This window comes from Peromyscus eremicus, chromosome 8b (assembly GCF_949786415.1).
Source record: "Peromyscus eremicus chromosome 8b, PerEre_H2_v1, whole genome shotgun sequence".
Taxonomy (NCBI): domain Eukaryota; kingdom Metazoa; phylum Chordata; class Mammalia; order Rodentia; family Cricetidae; genus Peromyscus; species Peromyscus eremicus.
Window position 1 is genome coordinate 59,767,495 of NC_081424.1, and position 23,471 is coordinate 59,790,965.

Genomic DNA, 23,471 nt, shown 5'->3' on the forward strand with positions numbered 1-23,471 from the left:
GCTCCTCATTGCAGCTGGGATCTGCTGCTGATACCAGCTCTGCCTCAGCATAGGCTTTGTTGCCTGGGTGACCTATAGACTGTCAGAGAAAAGACCCAAGTGGATGCACTGGGGATGCCCTGTCCTGGTGTGAAGTGTGGTTGGGAACTGCTAGGTCAGCAACCCAGCCCCTGTGAGCCCAGGCCCCTCCCGACACAGGAGCTCCTGTAGCCGGACACCCTACACTGGGTCTACTACTATTTCAGGTCTCTGTGGCTCAGGAGAGTTTTCAGATCAAACTGTGGTTTCTTTTTAAGAATGTTGATCCACCAAGTGAATTTGGATGTAGACTCCTGTGAAGATCCCCCTTCCAGAGAATCTTCTCATGGCAGCTACCAGGAGGCTGCAGGAGAAAGTGTGTTCACACCTTTCTCCACTGGCCACGACCTTGGGCTCCTCAGACTCTCTTGAGCCAAGACCACCTTAGCTAGCTACCCACCTCCCTGACCTCCTCAGACTAGATGCAGGCGGCACCAGTGCCCAGATCCATGGCAATTTAAACTGCTGATTTTGGAACCTGTTCTGGGGTCTGAGGACTGCAGCTGGGGAGTACCGTTTGTCATCCTGGGAGTATCGTGAAGCTCATCAGTATCTCATGAAGCCACCTGGAGTGTCACCCATGCGTGTGTGCTTCCCGTGGGAGCCAAGGGAATCTTGGCTGCTGTCACTTCGCTCAAGAACCGTGGTGGCTTCTAAAACCGGGGCACAGGTCTCATGGGGGAAGCCGTGTACCAGGCCTCGAGCTGAGACATAAAGGACAGGTATTTCCTGAGCATCACCCAGAAATGATCCCCTTTCTGCAGACTCTTAGTGTCTGGAGGTGAAGCCAGAGAGGCTTCCAAAGCAGATGTCTCGTCTGTCACACATCATCAAGAAGAGGTACTTAGCGAGCATTGCTGTGTGCCCCTGTGTGGGTCTCTGCCATGCAGACCTAGAAATGAAGCACATGAAGGGAGAGAGGGAAAGCGGAGGAATGGGCAGAGAGCGTGGACTCTGATTGTTACAGCCGCCAGTGAAAGCCAGGAAGAAATCGCTAAACGGATGTTGCCACACATTGTTCTGGGGCGCCAATCAGCACCGAGGCACCCAGACAGGGAGGGGGGCTCCATTTCTGCAGTGAGGATTAAATGGCCGCAGGTGGGAAGAATCCTTCTCGTTCTGCATAGTCACAGGCTCTTTCTTGGAAATGGGGATTCATGAGCGCCATGAATAGACTCAAAGGAAGAACCAAACAGCAAGAGTTCCCCTCACCGGCAGCCTGTTTTGAGACGGTAAGTTCTATAATCAGCTTATGAATGTTCATCCTATTCATCAGTCAAGTCCCTCATCTCCGAGTCAGAGCATCCAGCCTTTCGTTTTAATTACGTTTGTCTATTTTTAAACTCTCATCTGGACTTCGTTGCTCCCGCCTTTTATTGCGTATACGTTTGTTTATTGCCTGCAGCCTGGCATTCAGACGGGCAGCGAGTTCAGTGTAACAGGGTGATCTTCAGATGCCTGCACTGGCAGGGGCTTGTTCGGTCCTCTAAAAGTGGGTTTACAAAAAGAAGACCGACAATAAATTATAACCATCCCTCTTCTACTGAAGCCCTCCTTCCTCTCCAAACAGTCTTGCTCCCACTCTCATGACATGTTTACGTGGGAAGTAGAATGACTAAAACCCATTATGTAAATGTGTGAAACTGTCAAACACTAATGAAAAAGATTAAAAACTGTAACCTTATCTCGCTAAGTTTATAACTTCACTCTGATGGCCTGTCATTGCTGGTTGCCCTTCATTATCGCCTCAGCTGGGTTCAGAGCCACCTAGGAGACACACTTCTGGATGTGTTTGTGGGGGCATTTTCAGGGAGGCTTAGCTGAGGAGGACCCACCACAGATACGGACAGCACCATCCACAGACTGGAGAGGGAGAGAGGAAGAAGCCCGCTAAGCACCACCATCTACCTCTTTCTGCTTCCTGACTGTGGATACAGTGTGAGCAGCGTTTCATGCCCCTGCCTCCTACCTTCCATGCCAACCCTGGCTGTCTGTGAACTCTGCTTTCCTTGAGTTGATTTTGTTTTTTACAGCAATGAGAAAAGTTAATGTGTTATCACACCTGAAGTTCAGGTAACGCTTAGGTGCATTTCAGTCGAGTGGAGTGGTTCTCAACCTTCCTAACACTGCAAACCTTTAATTAGTTCCTCAGGCTGTGGTACCCTCCAACCATAAAGTTATTTTGTTGCTACTTCATAACTGTAATTTTGCTACTGTTATGAACTGTAGTGTAAATATCTGAGATGTGGGCTATCTGATATGCGATCCTTGTGAAGGGTCACTTGGCCCCCAGGTTGAGAACCACTGGTCTAGTGTATTCTGTTAGTAGGATCCACTGGTGACATTGTCAGTATCCAACAGTAGGTACTTTGTTTAACGTTGGCTCATCCACATATAACATGGTGTGACAGACGTTTTATGTCATGATCAGTTGTACGTGGTAGGAGATCAGTGCAGTGGGTGTCTTTAAATGATGGCATTAGGCCAACTGTTTGGGTCTTTGTACTTGTGTCTCCCAGGGTTTTCACAATGCAAAGCAAAGACACTGGACCATACGCTGTTAAGGGACAGAGGCAGGTGCAGGGAAAATATCAAGACACGCAGACTTAATGTGACCGATTAAAGACTTTCAGCCAGGCTGCTGCCTCCTCATGTGGATAGAAGTGAAAGGTGCTCACAGTGGGCGCTCTCACACGTTCCTGTGAGCATTGCTATCTCATGTTTATGACGGGTTTGCTGATGCTGCCTTCGCCTCCCTCACAACAGCAGTGCTGGGGGTGTGGGGGTGGGGGTGGGGGTGGAGGTGATGGAGGTGGTGGTGATGGAGGTGATGGAGGTGGTGGTGATGGAGGTGGAGGTGATAGAGGTGGAGGTGGTGGAGGTGATGGTGGTTATGATGACTGTAAGATCCAGGCCTCAGCCTCTGGAGCCTACAGAGTCAATACTGTTTTTGTGAATAAGAAACCCATGATCACCAAGGGCTGCCCTCAGGCCTTGGCTTATCTCAACTCCCTTCCTGGCCAGTGCGTTTTCATGTGTGGGAGTCTGTGTGAGAGATCACTGGTCCATGTTGTCCCCATCTGATGTTATTAATGGGCTGAACCAGGATCGTCCCCATCATAGACAAACAGTCAGTATGAGTGTCACAGGTCAGTGTGAGTGGTCGGTCTCCCGCTCCTCCTCCTCCTTCCCCTGGCCTGACTCTTCCTCTTCTGACCCCTCTCCTGCCGCAGCTCTCCACAGCACCCACCATGGAAAGGGAGTCCCTACACCACATGTAAATCATTCACCGTGGTCATCTTTCACGCATCTCTCCACTAGAAGGGGAACCTGGCGGCCGAGGTCCCCAGTGCCTCCCCGTGTGGCTGCTGTCGCCCTGGCTGATGGGGTTGGAGGTGAAAGAACAAACTCATCTGCTCTGTTTTGCTCTCTCTGCAGTTCGAGATGCTCACAGGGTCCCTGCCATTCCAGGGGAAGGACAGGAAGGAAACAATGGCCCTCATCCTCAAGTGAGTGTGGGGACCTGCTCCAAGGCTCAGAACTCCACGCGGAGCAGAGCCTTGGGCCTTTGTGTCTGCAGCTGAGGAGGAAGCGGGCTGCTGGGTTCCAGTGGGAGCCGAGGTGGGGGAGGAGCCCTCTGCTCTCTCCCCATCGCCATGGATGGCGTGTAGCCGCTGTGCGTGGGAACCTTGGCTGTCCTGCAATATCCACTGGGGAATTCTGATGAACTTTCAGACTTAGACGAGATAAACTCACGTAGAGTGTCCAGTGCTGGCTTCCAGATAGGGAAACAGTGAACTTCCGGGTGGCTTGAAAACTTGAGGCGTCCCAGAGAGGGCACAGGTGCAAGGCTTCCACTCTTCCTGCTGACCCTGCACATGGTTACCTATACCCCGCCCCGGGACTGGAGTTGGCATCGTTTGGATGCAGGGGTGCTCTCAGGACCACAGAAGAGGTGGTCAGACCACTGGCTAACCCTTGGCCATCTGCCGTAAAGTCCTAGATGAGCTGGGCACGAGCATCAGAGAAGAGCAAGAGGTGGGGAGACGGGAACCCCGAATCAGCCAGGGTTCCGTGGAAAAGTCAGAGCACTGTCCTTGTGACCACCACCAGAATACTGGCATAAAAGGACATTGCTAGACTTAGGAGGCGCCAAACATTGCAAGCCACACCTTTGTAGCTTCCTCCCGTATACACGGGATAAAAGGGGGATGGAGGAAACTCTATGCAAGGACACATCCCAAAGCCTTGCATGTTCAGAATCCCCCTGTGGCTCCTCCAGGGCAGCACTTGATCCACGGTGACCACGGGGTAGCTGCCATAGCTGTACCTGTGTTCTTGTGGGGACACCCTGTTCCCTGGGTTTTAATGTGAACTTGATTTACTTTTGATGGAAGCTGGAGCTACCCCAGCAAACCCAGGTGGGCCCATGCCTGTTCAGGCTGCAGGTCAGCCTACACTCAGTGCCTGGTCCTGAGTAAGGTCCAAGGACTCCAGGGTCCAGCCTTCCCTTTGGGATGTTTCTTTCTCGGACATTCTCCATAGTTCTACAGCAGCCTTTGCCAGGGAAGATAAGAGACCCACTGTTCCCAGGGTGCCAGGAAGGAACTCACCAAACTTAAACCACTAGTAACCTCTCTTGCTCAGAGGAACTTTGTATTAGGAAAACTTTGTTTTGAAAAACAATTTCCATTGAACATGTTGTTGGTGCTCAGGGAATCACTATTGCTGCTTTGGTTGTCCAAATGGACTGTTAAGTAGCAGTTGTGAAAAATTCACACTTTTAATGTTGAATATGGTCAACAGCCAGCTACAAGCCACACGCGCTGAAGCTCTTTGGTGTCTTCTCGTTAGTTTTATTATTATTATTATTATTATTATTATTATTATTTGGTTTTTTTTTTTTCGAGACAGGGTTTCTCTGTGTAGCTTTGCGCCTCTCCTGGAACTCACTTGGTAGCCCAGGCTGGCCTCGAACTCACAGAGATCCGCCTGGCTCTGCCTCCCAAGTGCTGGGATTAAAGGCGTGCGCCACCACCACCCGGCTTCTCGTTAGTTTTAAGGCAAGACGGGGTCCCCTGGCCAGAGTGCAGGCACTGTGGCTCCGAGTGTCTGGGGTTCTGTTCCCTTGCAAGCAGAGTGGCCGCACGGAACTGGAGACTGCACTTATCTTTGCCCCCGCCTTCTCACCTGCATTCCATTCTGTCTTCCAGAGCCAAGCTGGGCATGCCACAGTTCCTCAGCATGGAGGCACAGAGCCTGCTGAGGGCCCTCTTCAAGCGGAACCCCTGCAACCGGCTAGGTAAGGGTCCCCGTGACACCCCTTCCTGCAGGAGTGCAGTCTGCCCTCTAGACTCCCCTTAGGAATATGGGGGTCACCATTCTGTGCCCCCATGGGAACTTGGAAGACTCCCTCTCTGTGCCCCAACTCTGACTGAACTGTGTGGTTTGATTGCTGAGGTCACAGGAAGCAGAAGGTCCCCAAAGTAAAGGATACACTCACATGTGGTCTAACCTGCACAGATGCATGGTCTTATCAGGACTGCTGAAAGGCATATGAGTCTCAAAGTATCATCATTTTTTTTTTAAATTCTCTGCTTTTGCACAAAACCACTGTATTTCCTTCTGGTCTCGTGTCTCCATAAACTACACATAGATTGGTTGAAAGGTCACTTCTGCTTATGGCCTCTTAAGAAGCCCAACATGTACAGAGCCCAGACTTACTTTAGCATTGACCAAGCACCATCCCCTCCCCCAACCACACAGGGTTTACTGCTTGGCCTGGAAACGGTGGTGATGGACTGAGACATAGGGACGGGGTTCTGGTCCTGTGGTAGTATGAGCGCAGTGTGCTGGCCGTACGGTTTATCCCACAGATGAGCAGCAAGGGTGCGGGCCATTAGCTCTAGCCTCACAGATAGGATCATGTCATTCAGAGGCGAGTCAGGAAATATTTCATTCTAGAAGAAATAATTAGATTTTTCTCTCTGCCTGGCTCAGCCCCAAGGAAGCTCAGGCCTCATTTAATTTCTTCCATGTATCAGTTTCAATTCAGGGAACTTCTGCAGTAATTTACAATCTTTCAGTTATTAAAAAAGTAAAGCTACTATTAAAAGCACTGTCCCGCTTCCTAGAAACATCCTTCTAGCATGTGAAGTGACTGGTCTACAGCGAATGTGGTCTAAGGAATACAAACTGCTGCTGTGCCACTCCAGCAGAGACACAGACTCACATGTCACACCCAGCTAGTGCCCCCTGAGGTTGCTTTAGAAAAAGTCCACTTGGTGAGCTTGTCAAAGACACACCTACTATGATCTACTATAGTCATCCTGGTCCAGATGCCCTTGGCGTCACCTCCCTCCTCCCCCATGACCATCTCTGGGGAACATCCCCAGAGAGAATGGCTGCCCCACAGTGGAGAGGCCTGGCGTGGAGTGCGCAGGAGACACTGGAGAGGCGCTTGTCCTGTGTGGAGCCTGTGATTGCCTCTACGGCTAAGCTTTGAGGCCTTGTGAAAGGGCTGTTGTGTCACCGCATGTTCACTAGGCTCTCCCAGGGGGGACTTTACACTTGGGCCCAAAAGCTGGGACTGTTCGCCAGCTGGCCAGAGCAGTTTCCCTGGCAGGAGCTCACCAAGCTGACCGACGGGAAGGTGAAAGTCCCAGGTAAGCAGCTGTGGTCCCCAAGATGCCAGTGGGTGGGGTGATGAGATGGCAGGCCCCAGGATGGGAATGCGTGGAGCCACAACGGACTCCTTCGCATGGATGTGCATACAGGGTTGTGTGTGCTGGGCACATGATTTGGAGGAAACCTGTGGGCCACACTGTCCCTGTGCTGTTGTTCTTGGAATAGTTATGCAGATCTCAGATGGGACCTGAGACCTCAGCTAAGAATCACTGTGACTTCTCATGGACCCAGTGAGTTATGAGCATCTTACTGGGTAAAGTCAGGCTCGCATGTATGTGGCCTGAGGCCCCCACAGCCCTCTGAACTGCCGGCTTGGCTTTGTTCCTTGGTTCTGATAGGGAATGCAGTCATGGAGTCAGAGACAGTGGCCCATGCTCAGTCAGGCCTGCTGCAAGCAAGACCTCCTACCCTGAGGGCGTGGGGCATGGAGGATGGGACACTGAGTCTCCGGCAGGGAGCACGGTGATGTCCCAGGAACTGGGTGACCATTGGTCCCAGAGCTGCCCTCTGACTACGCTTTCTCCAGGGCAAATGCAGCTGCCCCAGGCCAGCCTACAGCCCCTCTTTGATGAGCAGTCCTGAGATGAACCTCCTGGGCACAGGGCTGGGCACTTGCTCTCCGAGATGCTGAGGATTGCACCAGGGTGTTGCTCATGCTAAGCAAACACTTTACCACAGAATTACACTTCCAGCCAGTCCTTTTACTCCTCTTGACATAGATCTTATTAAATTTCCCAAGTTCCCCTGGAATCCACTCTGGAGCCCAGATAGGCCTTAAATTTGAGCGCATTCTGCCTTGGTCTCCAGAGGAACTGTGTCAGAGCATACCTAAACACTCCTACCCCTCAGAACACGCTGCTGCTGAACCCCTCTGTAGCACTGAGATTCCCCAAAATGCAGGAGAATGCCTTCACATAGCACTGTCATTCACGTCTGAACCCCAGAACCCTATCTAGATCCCTGCCCTGCTTCCAACCATCTTGTAGATGTTTGGTCCTAGCCGGTTCTTTCTGGTGAGCCCGGGGCACACCTTGGTGCTCCTTCCTGAGTGGCCTACACTGTCCAGTGTTAAGTACAGCCAGCTGAGTGGGACCCTGAGGCAGTTTGGGGGATGGTGACAGCCTGTGACAGATGTGACAGCTGCTGCTTAGTGACCAGGTGACCGAGTCACTGCACGTGACTGAGTGCTGTGCTCCAGCAGTCACCCCCGAGTCAGGGCCTAGTTCTTGTTGCTTGCCTCTCTCACAGCAGGCCATGTGCTGATGTCGGTTTTGCCGGCATTGCCTGGCAGCTGGACCATGGTTATGGAAGGCCTGTCCTCTCCCCCCACTGTCTTCGTGTTCTGTGCTCTGTGACTTGCCTTTTTCTTCTCATGCTTGGCTGCCTTGTGATCGAGGCCATAGCGTCCATATTGAAGGGAGGAAGAGGTGGAGATTGCAAGTGCTTGGGTCCCATTGGTCAGGAAAGCTTTTCGAAAGTCCCCTCAAAGCTTATCGTCACTTCTTGTTGATAGAACTTGGTCACCTGGCACTTCTGAGTAGAGGAAAGGCCGGAGAACAGACCTCTCGCTGGAGTAACATAAAGAAGGCTGGGAATCGGGTTTCATTAGAAGCCACCAAGGTCAGCCAGAGCATCCGGCAAGTCAAGCTTAGTGAAGGCAGGTGTGCTGCCTGCTTGTCTTGGACCTGGGCTGCTGGATTATGAAAGCTCGGGGAGCAGTTGTTGATGCTGAGGGAATGGGAAAGGAGTGTTATTAGACGCTCCGAGAAGATCTGAGCCGTGGAGGTCAGTGGCTGCCAGTGTGGAACCCAGCCGAGTCCTTAATCTCGCACTCTCCATTTTCCTCATCATGGGGGAAAGCAGGAGAGATAATGATAGCAAATGTGTGTCTGAGTCCTGCCAGGCTGCGTGCTATGCTCCCAGCTAGGATTCCGGCCACGCTAGAAGGTGCTGACTGTACTCAGTAGGCTCTTGTTTACTTAGTGTTTCTCCACCAGGGACTTTCAAATGCACTTAATGCGTTGGCTCGGCATTCACACCTGAGGTGTTCCTCTCTGGTCTCCCTGCAGTGTAGTGTGGTGGTGCACAGGACCTGCCCAGGAGCAGCCATGGCTTGCCACCCCTTCTTCCTGGGCAGGGGATGCCACACATGTGGTCTCATTTTGTCAACATTGTGTTTTGACTCCAGAGTGTAAGAATCAGGACTCCTGCCCCTCTCGACTTCCAGGAAGAGAGACCACCCTTCCTTCTGTTCACTCCAGCATGTATAAGGGTCTCCATAGCAATGAGGGGTTGGTTCTTCACTAGCTGGGCCACAGATGGTGGAAAGCACCGGCTCTTGCTGCCTGAGCCTTTGTGCCTATCCACAGTGGGTATTGGACCTGACCTGTGGCTAGCTAAGTGACCTTTGGGAGTCAGCTCTTCTCCCTGGGGAATGAGGCCAGCTAGTCAGTCCCCGAGCTCCCTCCTCCAGGGACTCAAAGCTCTGCACACCCACCTCCTCCAGGGAGGCCTCCTAGGCCCTCATCTCATAAGTGTGGAATCCATGCATCTCATAAAACTGGCCCATCACAGCATTCCAGTCATTCCTGTGGTCGTCCAACCAGCAGGTTTGGGGAGCCTGTTCTATCTGGTTTTTTCATGGACACCTGCTTTTTAGGACATCAGGGATATACAAGGACTCTCTGTTCGAAGCCTCAAAGCGGGGGATAGGTGCTCTCTGACTCCCACAGTGCTTTGGATGCAGCCATCTATTGTACAAATGATGAGGCTGACACCCAGGGGGCTTTGCTGTTCTAGAGCAGTGTCAGGCCAGTGTCCTGTTCAGAACCCCGAGTCACTGACTGCAACGCAGAGCTCCCTTGTGTCATGTCCACACGGTCTCCAGTGGGGATGGACAGACTTTGTTCTCCGAGTCCTTGGGGGTCTGCCAGGCTCGCACATAAACTGTTGTCCATTCACACAGGGACACCGAGGTTGTCCCTTTCCTCCCTTCCCCTGCCTGCCAAGATCCCCCTGAACTCCCACCACGATTGCACTTGCTGAATTGTAGGAAAAAAAATCTCAATTTATTTATTTTCCTTGAATCTTATACACTTTTCGTTCTGTGCAGAAAATGAGCATAAAAGATAGGACGGTTTAGAAAAACAGAAGAAGAAAGATAATTACATAAAATTCTAGTCTTAACGGATTTGTGTTTATTTTGAGATTGTGTTTATCGGCTTCAGTGGCATCCAGCAAGGACTTCAATTCTTTCCCAGACTTCCTGTCTCTCACAGGCCGTTGCGAGCACAGATTTCTTGCTTCCTGAGAATGTCTTCATACCTGTTTCTTTTTTGTGTGGTGTTGGGATAAAACAAAAAGCTGGTTCTTTTACACCTTGCACATTTGGATGGGGTATAGATTTGCTGACCTCTAACCTTGGCAAGGTCTCAGTGGAATTGATGGCACCCTGGGATGCTGGTCTGAAGTTATCCCATCCTAATTCCAGCTAAATTGTGAAAGTCCATGATCTTTATCCAGTCAACTCCACTTTAGGAATTGCACCCCTCAGTCGTGTTGACAGATGGCCCGAGGAAGCTCTCTATCACGCTAGCTAGCTGGCCCGCAGCTATGGGCAGCACTCAGCCAGAGCAGTGAGGTTGTGCCTGTGTGATATGGTGGATACTTCAGTTTAAAGGGAAGGGAGCTAATTAAACAGTGCACAGCAACCCAGGATGGCCTGTCTGCATTAGAAGCAAGGGGAGGAGATGGGTCAGATGTGCTCATCTCCCAGGTGGGCAGGAGAGGGGCCTTCCTTTTTTCCACCCCGTGCTCCTCAGCAGGCTGACTCTGCAAACAGTAGATGCATAGTATTTTAGTAATTTAAAAATCTTTTCTTTTTTGGAGTGGGGTGCTGTTTTGAAGGGGAACAGTCAGTATTTAGAGACTCTGAGATGCATGAGCCCACCTCAGCCTTGGGACTCTCCAAGGGCAGTGGACAGTATGCAGTCCCTTTTCCCCACCCTGAGGGCCACACTGGCACCCTTTAACAGATAGGTGAGCAGGAGGTATAACTGATGGGCTCAGTCACATGTGTACACAGCACAAGAGTCTTCAGGTGAAGACTCAAAGACACTGGTAACATTTCTTGGGTTTGATGAAGCAGTCCAGGCCACAAAAACGGGGCTGAGAGACAGTGGGGGAGCTGAGAGATGGTGGAGAGCTAAGAGACGGTAGGGGGCTGAGAGACGGTGGGGGGACTGAGACGGTGGGGGGCTGAGAGACAGTGGGGGGCTGAGAGACAGTGGGGGGCTGAGAGACAGTGGGGGCTGAGAGACGGTGGGGGGCTGAGAGACAGTGGGAGAAGGTGAGAGGAGACCAGGGGCTCAGCAAGGCTTGCCCCAGGCTCCCCCAGTCTGCATCCCTCCCAGGACCCCCTCTCTTGAACAAGTGTCCTGGGACCCACCATCATATGAGTGGTCAGAACCAATGTGCCAGGCTCCTGCCGGGAAAGGTAGGTGGCAGTAGCCATTTGGTTTTTGAGGTTCCCTTGCGGGGAAAGGGGTCCTGGCTTCTCTGCACTCTATGGAGAGCAGGAAGTCTAGCGTCTCACTTGTTCCAGAGAGAAGGCTGGTGAGACACAACTGTATGAGAGGCCAGAGGAACCTTGTCATCTGGAGCCCCCAAAATGCTCCACAGCCGCTGGTGGTCCAGGCTAGCCTTCTAGCTTTCCTGATCCTTCCTTGTCATACTTGGGCAGATGGTGAGAACAGCACAGTGTCATGCAGGACAGTGTGTGCACAGCCACTCTTCATATGCTGGGCTTGGGGGTCTTCCTAGATTTAACAGATGGTCCTCGTTATCAGGAGTTCTGGGATGGATACAGAAGACAAGGCTCAGAGGCACGCCAAGGCCTTGCTGCTAGGGTGCGGGGGTGGCAGGGAGCAGCTACTCTGCGCTGACCCCTGCCTGTTCTCTGCTTTCTTGCTGTGTGACCTCCAGCCCGTGGCTTAACCTCTCAGCGCTTGCTTGCTTATCTGTGAACTGAGAAGAACAGTGTGTACCTTAGCAGGGGCTTCGCAGAGGCAGCGCGGTGGAAACACATAGGAAACGCTGCCCTGTGTCGTGCAGATTGAGTGTGACTGTAAAGGGGAGGGGAGCGGTGCTGTAGTTTAGAGGAACGTCTCAGAGCAGCCAACTCCCTGTGTTGCCCCTTCACATTCTGAGCTGTCCCAGGCCTGGCCGTTTGCGCCTCACAGCCTTTTTCTCAGCTGCCTGACCCATTCTATACCACTCCCTTCTAGTCCGTGTGGAAGCCTCCGTCTGCCACCTACAACCATGCTCAACTGTTGGATACAAGGGCTGAGTACCCTCGGTAGTGCTGGGCACACTGAGGTCCTCTGGACTATGGGGCAGAGGGCGCACCGGCCTTGGTGGGGACAGTTCCACACGGCTGCACGGGTGATCTGGTCTGAGCTGAGGAGTGGGGCCATCCCATGCGGATGCTAGGGTAGATTATGGCCCTGGCCGCCTTCCAGGACCCTCACCTGTGCCACAGCGCAGACCTGACATCTGGGACTGAACACTTTTCAAATCCTGGCAGCTCAAAGTGGAGGGTGAGAAAAATGAGAAAGTGGGTCAGAGGCTCAGGCTAGCCCCCTTACGAAAGTGGTTCAGAGGCTCAGGCTAGCCCCTTACCCCTGATGCTGGTGAGGAGACAGGGGACTCACTCTGTGGAATTCTGTGTGGACTTAGCAGAATCAGAACCCTCTGGAGAAAGAGGTCAGCCTGGAGCTCAGATCTGTGGCTGCGTGGTCTGCTGGGTGTGTTCACAGTCCTTGGACTTAAGTACCTCTCCTGATGGAAGCTTGTCCAGTGTCCGTTTCTGCAGAGTTCTGGCTACGTCTTGCTGCCCCTGACCTCAGCAGCTGCAGTGATTAGTTTCCAAACCCTTTTTTTCTGCTCTGGCTTTTCCTGCAGAACCAGATGAGTGACAAGGAGCATCAATTATATTAACCTGCTTTCTGGCCTTTCCAAAGTAGTGGCTTTGCATTCACCCCTAATGAGTGGCTACAGCCTCTCCTAGAGACTCCCAGGAGTTCTCAGATGGAATGAGGTCAGCAAGAGTTAGATGTGTGATGAACACAAACAGCTTGGCAAGTAAACGCTCATCATCACACTGATGTGATGAACATGGTCTAGAGCAGCCGCTGAGCCCTGCTCATGTTCACCCAGGGGGTTCTGCGTCTCTGCTCAGTTTCCTGTCCAGAGGTTATCTGGACAGATGCAGACATTGTTCATCTGTCAAGCCTTCATCCCAGTTTCCGCAAGCTGTGGTACCAACCTCTGTTGTGTCTTCAGGTATCACATGCTGACCTCTGATGGCTTCCTCAAGCCACACAAACAATGGGGCCCTGGGTGTCCCTCAAGAACTTAAGTAGACCTGGGCTATCTAATGATAGGATACACACGTGCACACACATGCACACACACACACACACACACACACACACACACACACACACACACTGCCCAGCAATTCTGCACTACACACAATTGTCAGGCAAAGGTTGTTAACATCAAACGGGGGAGATTTAGATGGACAGAAAACACTTTAAGGAAATGTGCAAATAGCACATAAGTGATTAAGAAATAGAAAGCAGAGCTCCTCTTCCTGTCAATTCTGAAAGGCTGTCTGGATGGTTACAGCTTAGATACAGATGGTTTGCCGCTCAGGGGAGGTGAGGAAGGCATCCCACCAGCAGGGTGAATTCTGAATGGTATCAAGAGGATCCCAGATGGACTCTGTGCAGACGAATTTCTAAACAGTCTTATTAAATAATAAACACAGAGCCAAATACAGAGGTGCAAGCTGTAGAGATCAGAGCAATAGCCGCCAACCAACCTTAACTCACCACCTCACTGTAGCTTCCCAAGAGAGCCTCTTCCTGTCTAACCTGAGCCTTTATTGCCTTCCTGTTCTGCCTTCTCATTGGCTCTAAGCCCAGCCACGTCACTTGCTTATCACTGCCTGTTTATACAGACCTCCAGGTCTCTATGGTTGGTACTGGGATTAAAGGCGTGTGTCACCACACTTGGCTGTGTCCTTGAACACACGGAGACTCTGCCTGCCATGTGATCGGATTAAGGGTGTGGGCTATCACCGCCTGACTTCAGTTTATGGCTCGCTATGACCCCTGATCTCCAGGCAAACTTTATTTATTTACATATGAATAAAATATCACATTTCAGTACAAATAAAATACTACCACAAAAAGGACAGCAAACGTAAACATGGCAGAGGCTCTAGGGATTAGCTATTTTCAAAAATAAAAATAAAACCAGTAAAAATTGTTTCAGCAGATCCTCTTGGGAATATTCTGCTGGATTTGGAAGTCCACAGTGACTTGGGTATATTAAGGGAGGGTATTCAAGTGTGAAGAAAACCTGGCTAAACATGGTTAATAGAAGGAATCCTTTTCTGGGATCACAAGGGATCTTGATTCTATGCCTTGTGCCTTTAATTGAGTGTAGAAATATTTTGATCCAGAGAAGCATGCTTCAAGATGTCTCCGTGTGAAAAGTGCCCACAGTAATTAGAACATGTATAACGAAGTGTGGTCAGCAGAGGTGAAGTCTGAATGCCACAGTCCTCTGTGTCTGCCTGGCACTGAGAAACTACTGCAGAATAATGGAGCTCAGAGAGAGACAGAGACAGAGAGACAGACAGACAGACAGACTGAGACAGAGACAGAGAGAGACACAGAGACAGACAGACAGAGAGAGACAGAGACAGAGAGAGACAGACAGACAGAGACAGAGACAGAGAGAGACAGAGAGAGAGAACAGGCAAGAGAGACACATGGCCCCACAGTCCTCCATTGTCTCTGTCTGACTCCAGGATCCTGTCAGTGCCTGTGACAGGAGACGATTTGCAGGCATCCTCCTGGAACAGGGGAGGCTTGAGTGGTGTTTGGTTAAGAGCCTGTAACGTAGCAGCTCTGGCTCCCACATCAGCACAAACACATTCCCATCCTCCCCGCCGGAACTGTGCTCCCTGCGATTTGTCAAATGTGTTCAGTCTAGATAAAAGCAGAGCCAAACCCACAGCAATCTGTTTTAAAATATTTCAGGAGAGGATAAGGCGAGCATGGAGAACAATGACCAAGTTTGTTCTCTAAAGGTCGCCACAGCCTCACAGACCTGGCTGCAGAAACCTCGCGCCAATGCGGGGCTTTTGAGCAACAATCAAAGCATCAACTCTTTTTTGCTGAGACTGCAAATCCCAAATTTGGCGCCAGATTCTAATCGTAGCAGAAGAAAATCAGGTCGGGGGAGGGCAATAGAGGAGACCCATAAGCACACAACACCGGCTTCTCTAGTGTCTCCCTTATTGTTCTTGTAGACCATACTGTATGTCAGCCATGTGGATGCAGAGGGTCTTCAAACAAAGGCAAGGCATGCCTCACTGGGAGGCATGGGAAAGCTGAGGCTTGGGAGTGTGGGTGACACTCATCATTGGGACCCAGAGGAGGTGTGAGTTTGGGGCACTTGGTTCTTTGATCACCAGGACCAGATGACTCTTCATCTGGAGTTCTAGCCCTCGTCAAAGGAGTGCAGGGACAGTGGCCCAGGAGGACAGCTTTGGAAGTCAGGCCATTGGCACTAGAAGTTACTTCTGTAGCATCAGAGTAACCCCCTAAGGAAAGAACACCAGGATCTCAACACCCTGGGCTGTGGTTTGGGGTACAGCAAGAGATCCAAAGGAGCCTCATCATGGAGTTCTGAAATGAAAGATGTAGGTCAGGTCTGGGAATAGAGAGGAGTCCTGGGAAAAGATATCCTAGCTGAGTTTGGAAGATCTCCCTCCTACAGTTGAGCAGGTGTGGCTTGGAGCAGGTTACACAGTCTCTAACAGGCTGAGTGGCTCATCTTGAAGTGGCCACTGAGTAGGGGACACAGAAGAGGGATGTGGGCAGTGCACACCCCAAAAGAGCACCTGACATACCGTGGAGTGGACATGGGATGCCTGAGCCCGAGACCTTCCCCTGCTTCTCTGATGTGTGTGTTTCCCTATCAAACTGTGACAGCAACCAGATGACACAGACCGAGACTGGTGTGTGGATAGAACCTAGTGTGGTTGGTCTTTTCAGCACAGGTTGACCAAGCTACCTGAGAGGTGGGAGGTGTTTCATGTCACTGCTGTGACCAGATCAGAGGACCAGAGGGTCAGAGCATGAGCCATGGGATACATATGGCTGTACCCCCAGAGACTCCAGCCTTCTAAAGGAGGGGTCAGTTCCTGACTTCACAGATGGCTCATCAAGATAGGACAGGTCACCACAGCGTCTCAAGGTGGCCTTGTGCTGCCAATCATGGTGCCCTGCTCCGGGATGTCTCAGGAAGAAACCCCCTCTAGGGCTCCAGCAGCCGAGTGGGGGTGGACTCAAGAGAAATGTCTGATTTTGATTAGAGCCATTAGGCCTTAGAGTTAGGAGGAGGTTGGGGTGCAGCATGGCAGGGGGGCAGGGAGAGAAACACAGTCATTTCCTACCCCTGGGACAGGAACTGACAAGACTTTTTTTTTTTAGAAAACTTTGGTTTCTAGCTGGCTGAGGCTAGCTCTGTCCGTCACGGTCACGGAGCCTGGGCTCCTTGTCTGCCTTGCAATCCCAGGGAAAACAGGACCTCCTGGGCCCCAGAGCTTTGCTTTTAATTAATGGACCCTATTTAGAGCAGCATACGTTTAAAGAACTGAATGGAGGCCCAGCAAGTTCCCTCGCCCCCTTCCCCACACTCTCCGCTCAGGTTCACACTAGGTGGAAGTGGGTGTTGACCAGTTGATTAACACACTCCTGCTGTGCCTCTGGAACTCACCGTTCACTTCAGGCTAGCTCTGGAGTTGAGTGGCATACAGCATGATCTCACAGTCACAGACACCCCCCTGTCTCCTGCCAACCCCTGCTCCTGTGCAGTCCACAACTGAGGATTTTAATATAAGCAAAGTAAGGGGCGAGGTCAGGCAGATAAAACGGACAAGCAAATCAGAGAACCACGAACTGTCTCCAAGTGACAAGGACCATTATGCAAGGGCCAGGCGTGGTGGAGGGTACCCAGGTCAGACTCCATGTCCTACCCAGTCTCCTTTTCCTCTCTTGAGATCCTTCCCTCCCCTGGTGAGAGCTATGGCAGCCTGGCCAGGTGCGCCACACGGCTCCCTCTGGCCCTGTTGTCCTTCGTCCAGTCCTGGAACCTGGCTTGATGCTGTGTTCTGGGTGTTGCAAACATGGTCTGTTAGTGTGGCAGCCAGCTGGGCATCCTGGCATCCCTATACCTGGAGCAGGAAGTCTAGACCCCGACACCTACCTTTCCTTTACCGCTTCCGTGCCGCCATGTCACAGCCTAGGAGTCGCATGGGGGCTCCCTGGGTTCCGAGGCCATGGGCAAGGGTGAGATTTCTTCTCACAGGACTTGCCCTGCTGCGTGCTCTCTTGTCCATCACACAGCTGCGCTGGTAGCAGTCAGAGATCACACGTGGCTGGGACTTGCGCTGACATGTCTTCTCTGCTGTGTTGTGACAGGTGCTGGCATTGACGGAGTGGAGGAGATCAAGCGTCATCCTTTCTTTGTCACCATTGATTGGAATGTAAGTCACATGCAGAGGTCTCCACCACACACGCCACACGGGGAGGAGAGGGCGGAGGGGATACCGCAGCTGCTTGGTGCCCATGGCCTCTCTGAGACAAACACAGACTGTCCACCTGTGAACGAGCATGCTTGGGCTGTCTCCCCAGAGAGATGCGAACTGGTACACACAGTCCTAAATCCTCACTAGCACCCTGCCCACGGGGTCCACGGCATCCATCCTCTCGCACCTGCCCCAGCCATGCTAACGCTGGCGTCTGCTGAGGCAGAAGGCATGCCAAGACCAGACAGGCTTGCAGGGGTGACTTGCCTCTGACAGCATTCTGGGCTCTCCTCTCCCCCATGGCATGCCTTCTGATACCCACACTGTGCCATACAAACCCTCTCACATGAGACTTTCATTCCCAGAGCTGACGTTAATCCCAAAGGATTTTTTAGCAGGACATTGAAACATCAGGCTGGGTGTAACTCAGTGGCAGAGCACTTGTCCAGCATACACGAGGCCCTGGGCTCTGTCCCCTAGCATTGAAAAAAAGAAAAGAAAAGAAGAAGAAAATGATGTGCGTTATGTGTAAAATTTACTTTCTGCTTGGCACCCCTCCCTTTATGTCCTCCCTTGTCTGACCTCAGGGAACACACAAGTACCACAGGGATTGAACAGTCTGCACAGAAGCTCTGGTCCCTTGTTACCTGAGTCCCATCCGAACTGGGCACGTTGGGTATCTCTGAGCCCTGGGTTTACAGTTCTGATTACAGAACTTGTTAAGTGAGGCTTCTTCTCCCAGGTGAGGTCAAAGGGAAGCAGGTGATTGTCAGGTGCCTGGATCTCCCAGCAGGTGCTCAGAGAGCCCAGAAAATCAGACTGTCCACTCCCCAAAGCCAAAGAGGACAGGGTACCTGGATCTCCCAGCAGGTGCTCAGAGAGCCCAGAAAATCAGACTGTCCACTCCCCAAAGCCAAAGAGGGCAGGACCTTGCAGAAGCAAAGCCACACATCCTGGCTCAGTCCATCACCAGGCTCCACTGCTCCCATCCTGGCTCAGTCTGAGAGCTGAGGAGACACCTGTCTGTGGAGACTGGTCTGCCGACAGATTTGTTGTTGACATCAGTCTTCATGTTACCCTGAGGAATGATTAGCACAGCATAGCATATGGGGCATGAAAGCCAGGTCTCTGGGGTGGCACTCCCGTCCCTGGTAGGGGACACATCCTGGTTATTCTCTGCCAGTGTATTGTTCCCCTGTTTGGTTCAAGCATGCACACTGAGGCTCTACGTTTCGGGAACTTCCCAGGCTGGGGATGACCATGGTGTGGTAGAGCCTTGCCTTGGGGATCCAGTGACCTCACTGGGACAGAGAAGCTATGAACAAATGATTCAGTGCTGTGGGACAGGGTTTGCTGCATAGAAGGAGGCTGGGAAGAGAGTAGAGGAAATTGGGGATGTGGAGGAGGAATCATGCCCTAACCCCACCCAGCCCATGCTCTCCGCTGGCCATCTTCCTGGACCAGTCTTTCCCAAGCCCCTTGGGTTATCTCCTCCTCACAGTCTTCAGGGTCACCGAAGGAAACCTGCCATGTTCTGACCCCGACCTTGCTCTCTGCAGCCCCATTAGCTTTGAATCTGCCACATGGCGTCCCTGGTGTGGGATGAGTGACTCTTTCTGTCTCCTTGGTCAAATGTGAGCCAAGGGAAGTCACGACTGCTGACTTAGAAGACTTGACCCAGGTCTCTAAACAGGCCAGGAGACCACCAGAGAGATGTCTTTGAGAGAGTGAGGTGGTGTAGATAGGTGAGAGGGGGAGGGGGTGAACTAGAGCCATTGATAAGTGAGGAGCAGCAGGAGGTCAGGGATGAGATTCCAGAAGTCTCTCTCAGGCCAGGGTGGGGCCTGTGAAGGAGTACAAACACACACCCACCCACTCACACACACACACACACACACACACATACACGAGCACACACACACACACGCGCGCGCACACACACACACACACACACACACACACACACACACACACACACACCGCCCCACACTCCTTTTCTCTGTGGTGTATACTGCCATCATTCCAAAGACCCTGCCAGGAAATGGAGAGGGAGTTGCTGAGTCTGGGAGGGTGGGCAGGGAGTTGGGGTGGAGATAACTTGAGTCCTGGAAAGAAAGGGAAATCCTGAGTCATGCCCACAGGTGGTGGCATGCAGGTAGCACCCCCTCAGAGGACCTGGCTGAGGAGGAACTTCCATGAATGACAATCTAAAGGCATCCTAGAACAGGCAATGGCCACAGGGGTGTGTGAGTATTGATTGAGGTTTCTAGGATTTGAGTTGCAAATGGGTCTGGAACCCAGAGTTCTTGTTCTATTTCGGTTGTTATGGTGAAATAATTGGACAGAAAACAACGTAGAGAAGTCAGGGGTTTATTTCCCCTCATAGTTCTGTGTTACAGCTCATTATTGGTTGGAAGTCAAGGCAGCAGGAACTTGAGACAGTTGGTTACATTGTACCTTATCTAGTCAAGAGCAGGAAAAGAGAGCAGGCATGCTCCTTGCCTGTGACCAGCTCAGTTTCTCAACTCTTAATACAGTTCAGGACCCCCTGCCTAGGGAATGATGCTACCTACAGTGGGCTGAGTCTTCCCACATCAATTAAGTTAATTAAGACAATGTTCCACAGGTATGCCCATAGGCCAACCCACTGTAGACCAGCCCCTCATTGAGACTTTTCTTCCGATGTTAATCTGGGTTGTATCAAGTTGACAATTAAAGCTAACCATCATACTGGGGCAAGGTTGGGTTAGTGTGTGCTGTAGAAGGATAGGGCTGTGGGATCCGTTCTGCAGCCATATGCACCTTCCAGAGGCCACGCCAGGCTCAGAGCTTGCCTCGGCCCCTCTGTTATTGGAGAACAATGTCCCTTCAGTGCAAACATAGACATTGGATTCCTGTACTAAGGAGTGGCATTTCTGTATCATTTGAAATTAATTCAGGCTAGAATAATGTGGGGAAGGGCCTTTTTATTGTTGGTTTTGGTTTCCTTTGGTATTTGGTTTTATTTTGTTTGGCTCTAAAAGAGGCCCTTCGGGGTCACTAGGACCACGTATGTTTACTCTCACCCTGTCCTTGCCAGACAGTACCCACAGAGCCTGGAGCGATGACAGCCTTCTTTCATCTATGGCTCTACACAGTAGAGGAGCCAGAAGCCTGCTTTCGTGCTAATTTATCTAGCCATGAGCAGTGTTTATAGCGTGCCTGCCTGGGTGCAGTAGAGGTGAGGTGCCGGTAGCATGGTGCTGGGAAGGAGCCCCGTCCTAGAGGGGAGAGATGTCTGGTGCACCATGAGGTGGGCTGTTCAGCCACAGCGGTAGTGTGTGAGTATCCAGTCCAGAGAAAGCAGAAGCAGGGAGTAGGAAGTAACCAGGAGAGGGAGCCGGGAGGAAGGAGGTGTGAACAGTTTCAAAAGAACTGCGCTCAGGCTCTAGAGGCCTTGGTAGCCAATGCAGAGGCCTTGGCATGGATGGTTTGATCTGACCTATCCCTCTGCCCCCGCTGTCCTTTCCCTCACACGCGGTCCAGGTGCCGCCCTTGTGTGGCCACAGCAGGGCCACGAGTGACCTGACCCCACCGTATACATAGACACATCATGCTTCAGGAAGTCTGTGGACATGTGTGCACCAGGCTGTCAGACTTAGTTCTGCACTGTCCTGTGTACCTTCTTGTCAGTAGCTCAGACCACTGAAAACCACTAAGTCCCATGTTCTCAAGGGCTCTTCACCAGGGCCCCCCTTCCATGCCCCTTGGCAGTGTGGGCATTCATACCAATGAAGGAGAAGACATTTGCAGGCTCAGATTCCTGCCTGTGGGCTTTATCCAAGTGCCTTGGGATACAGCTGAGAAAACATCAGCCTATCTATTCTGCTTTCTGTTGCCTTCTGTGACCCCAAAATTACCAGCATATATTTCTATGTTGTTTTTTTTTTTTTAAAGTAAATACTTGTCATCCACCAGCTGTCCCCTGGGGATTTGGTGACCTGTTGGCACAGAGAGTGTCATCTACCCCAGAAGTGAGGGTCACAGTGTTAGCTGAAGCAGGTGGAGGGTGGCAGGTCTCTGTGGCTTCCCTACCTTTCCCATTGCCCTCTGCTCCAAGCACATCAGTACCAGCTCTGGGGTCTGCCCTCCAAACACCCGTGCCGCTTGCCCAGCTAAGTGAAAAATTACAAGTTAATTATAGAGCAGGAAGCTCGTGCAGAGGGTGGTGGAGCCCGGCAAATGTGAGCTGTGTTTACTTTTCCCCCGTGGCTGAAGCAATGTTGAGAACTCAGGATTAGCACAAACCCAAAATAAACATAGAGGTGACCTCACGGGCTAAGCAAGCCAGTACACACTGGCATCCAGCCAACCGGCTTCTAGCAAGCAGACCCTGGGTGAAACGGCACTCGGACAGGCAGAGAGCAATACTTCACCAGATTCAGTCCCAGGGTGGCAGGGTGGAGGTTCCTGCCAAATTGCTTGTTTCCAGACCACTGTCCGAAGCCAAAGCCCAGACCCTCGGCATATGGTTTGGGCAGGCGTGGCCACCATTACTGTTAACTATTAATGTGAGTGACTCATGCTTGTAGAGCTTTTTTGCATTTCCAGCTCAGCACATCATCTGTTTTTCTGGGAGGTGAGAAGGACCCTGAAGAGAAACTGAGGCACAGAGTACTTAGGTGACTCTGTGGGTAGCAGTATGCTGCTTGGTGGCCTTGGCTGTCCCATGCACTGGCTGGAGCAGGTGGAGGACAGTGGTTCACTGCACCTGTGGTGCATCCAGTGTTTGGTAATTGGGTTTCCATCATGTGCTCTTGCTCCCGCTTCCTCCTGTGGTGGATGCACCAGGAGAGCTCACCCCTCCAAAGTGCCCAGGAGGGCTGTGGCCACAGTACCTTCTGTTCGGGGACTTTGCAGATCTAGATAGCTTTGCAGCATGTCTTAGGTGGGGTAGACTTGTAGAGGTCACGCTCTTCCTCACAGACACTGGCACAGCCCATCCACAATGCCCTGGACATCATTCCCACCCCCCATTCCTCCCATTCTACCACATTCTATGCTTGCATGTCTACATCGCCATTTCAGGAATGGCACATCTGTGCCCTTCGCTCATTGGAGCAGATTAATTTCAAAATGCCTACAGCCAGAACTGTACATTAAGCAGATGTTAGGGTCTGTGACCTGTTCTCTCGGCAGTCGCCATTCTTGATCTGCGCTCTCTGCCCTTTGCTCACTTTCCACAAGGCCTCTGAGGTGTGTGCAGGCCCTGATGTACCTGCTCAGCATCCTCAGCATTTGTACAATGTGAACTCTATCTCATTGTCAATGCCAAGCTGATGTCATCTTGACACCGAGGGACAAATGAGATGATTAAAAATAATGAGTTGGACCATGAGATCCCACCTCCATCCCCTCCCTCAGGGTGGGCATGAATTATCCCAGAATCTCAGCTCTCCCCATGCAGTCTGCCTCTTCCTTCACATCCTTTCTTGCCTATCTCTGGCCCTTGGTACCCTGGCTCTTCACCCATCCACAGTGTCCATCAGAGGTACCTTGCCAGATCCCAAATATGTGTGCACGGTCTTTAAATTATCTCATCCAGTACCATCTCCACAGAGGATTGAAAGGCACACTTTGGGTTTGGAAAGCAGGTCTCGGCAGCAGGTCTGAGAAGGATCCATGGACAGTCTGTGTGTTTTGACAGTGGCCATGGCAGTGGGAAGAGCTATATGAGCAAAGGTTTTTCTGGGCCTCAGTTTTCAAAGTCCCCAGAGAGCTGAAGTAGGCTCCAAGGTGGTGATCCCACAGCCACCAGTGCTCAGCATGTATGGCCAACCTGTAATCTTTGCTTGGAGATAAAAATCCTGTAGCCAAAAAACAGTTAGAGAACTATTCCACTAAACTGAAGGGCATTCAGCAGATCTCAAACCTTTAAACCTCAAACTGTTCCTTTTGTAATTCACATCTAACATGTAATGTCCATGCTACATATATGGTCTTCTATGAAACACGCACAGTGGGAATATAGCGTTATATATAGAGAGTTATATAGATA

At 51.5% G+C, this 23,471-nt stretch overlaps 1 protein-coding gene across 2 annotated transcripts in view; it reads left to right on the forward strand.

Moving 5' to 3' along the window:
• Rps6ka2 (ribosomal protein S6 kinase A2) overlaps positions 1–23,471 on the forward strand; it is a 182,691-nt gene that overhangs the window by 133,952 nt on the left and 25,268 nt on the right. For both annotated transcript variants that reach the window (XM_059272881.1, XM_059272882.1), the window contains exons 9-11: positions 3,517–3,587; positions 5,292–5,380; positions 17,328–17,392. In XM_059272881.1, the coding sequence (XP_059128864.1) occupies positions 3,517–3,587; positions 5,292–5,380; positions 17,328–17,392 (225 nt within the window). The remainder of the gene's footprint in view (positions 1–3,516; positions 3,588–5,291; positions 5,381–17,327; positions 17,393–23,471) is intronic.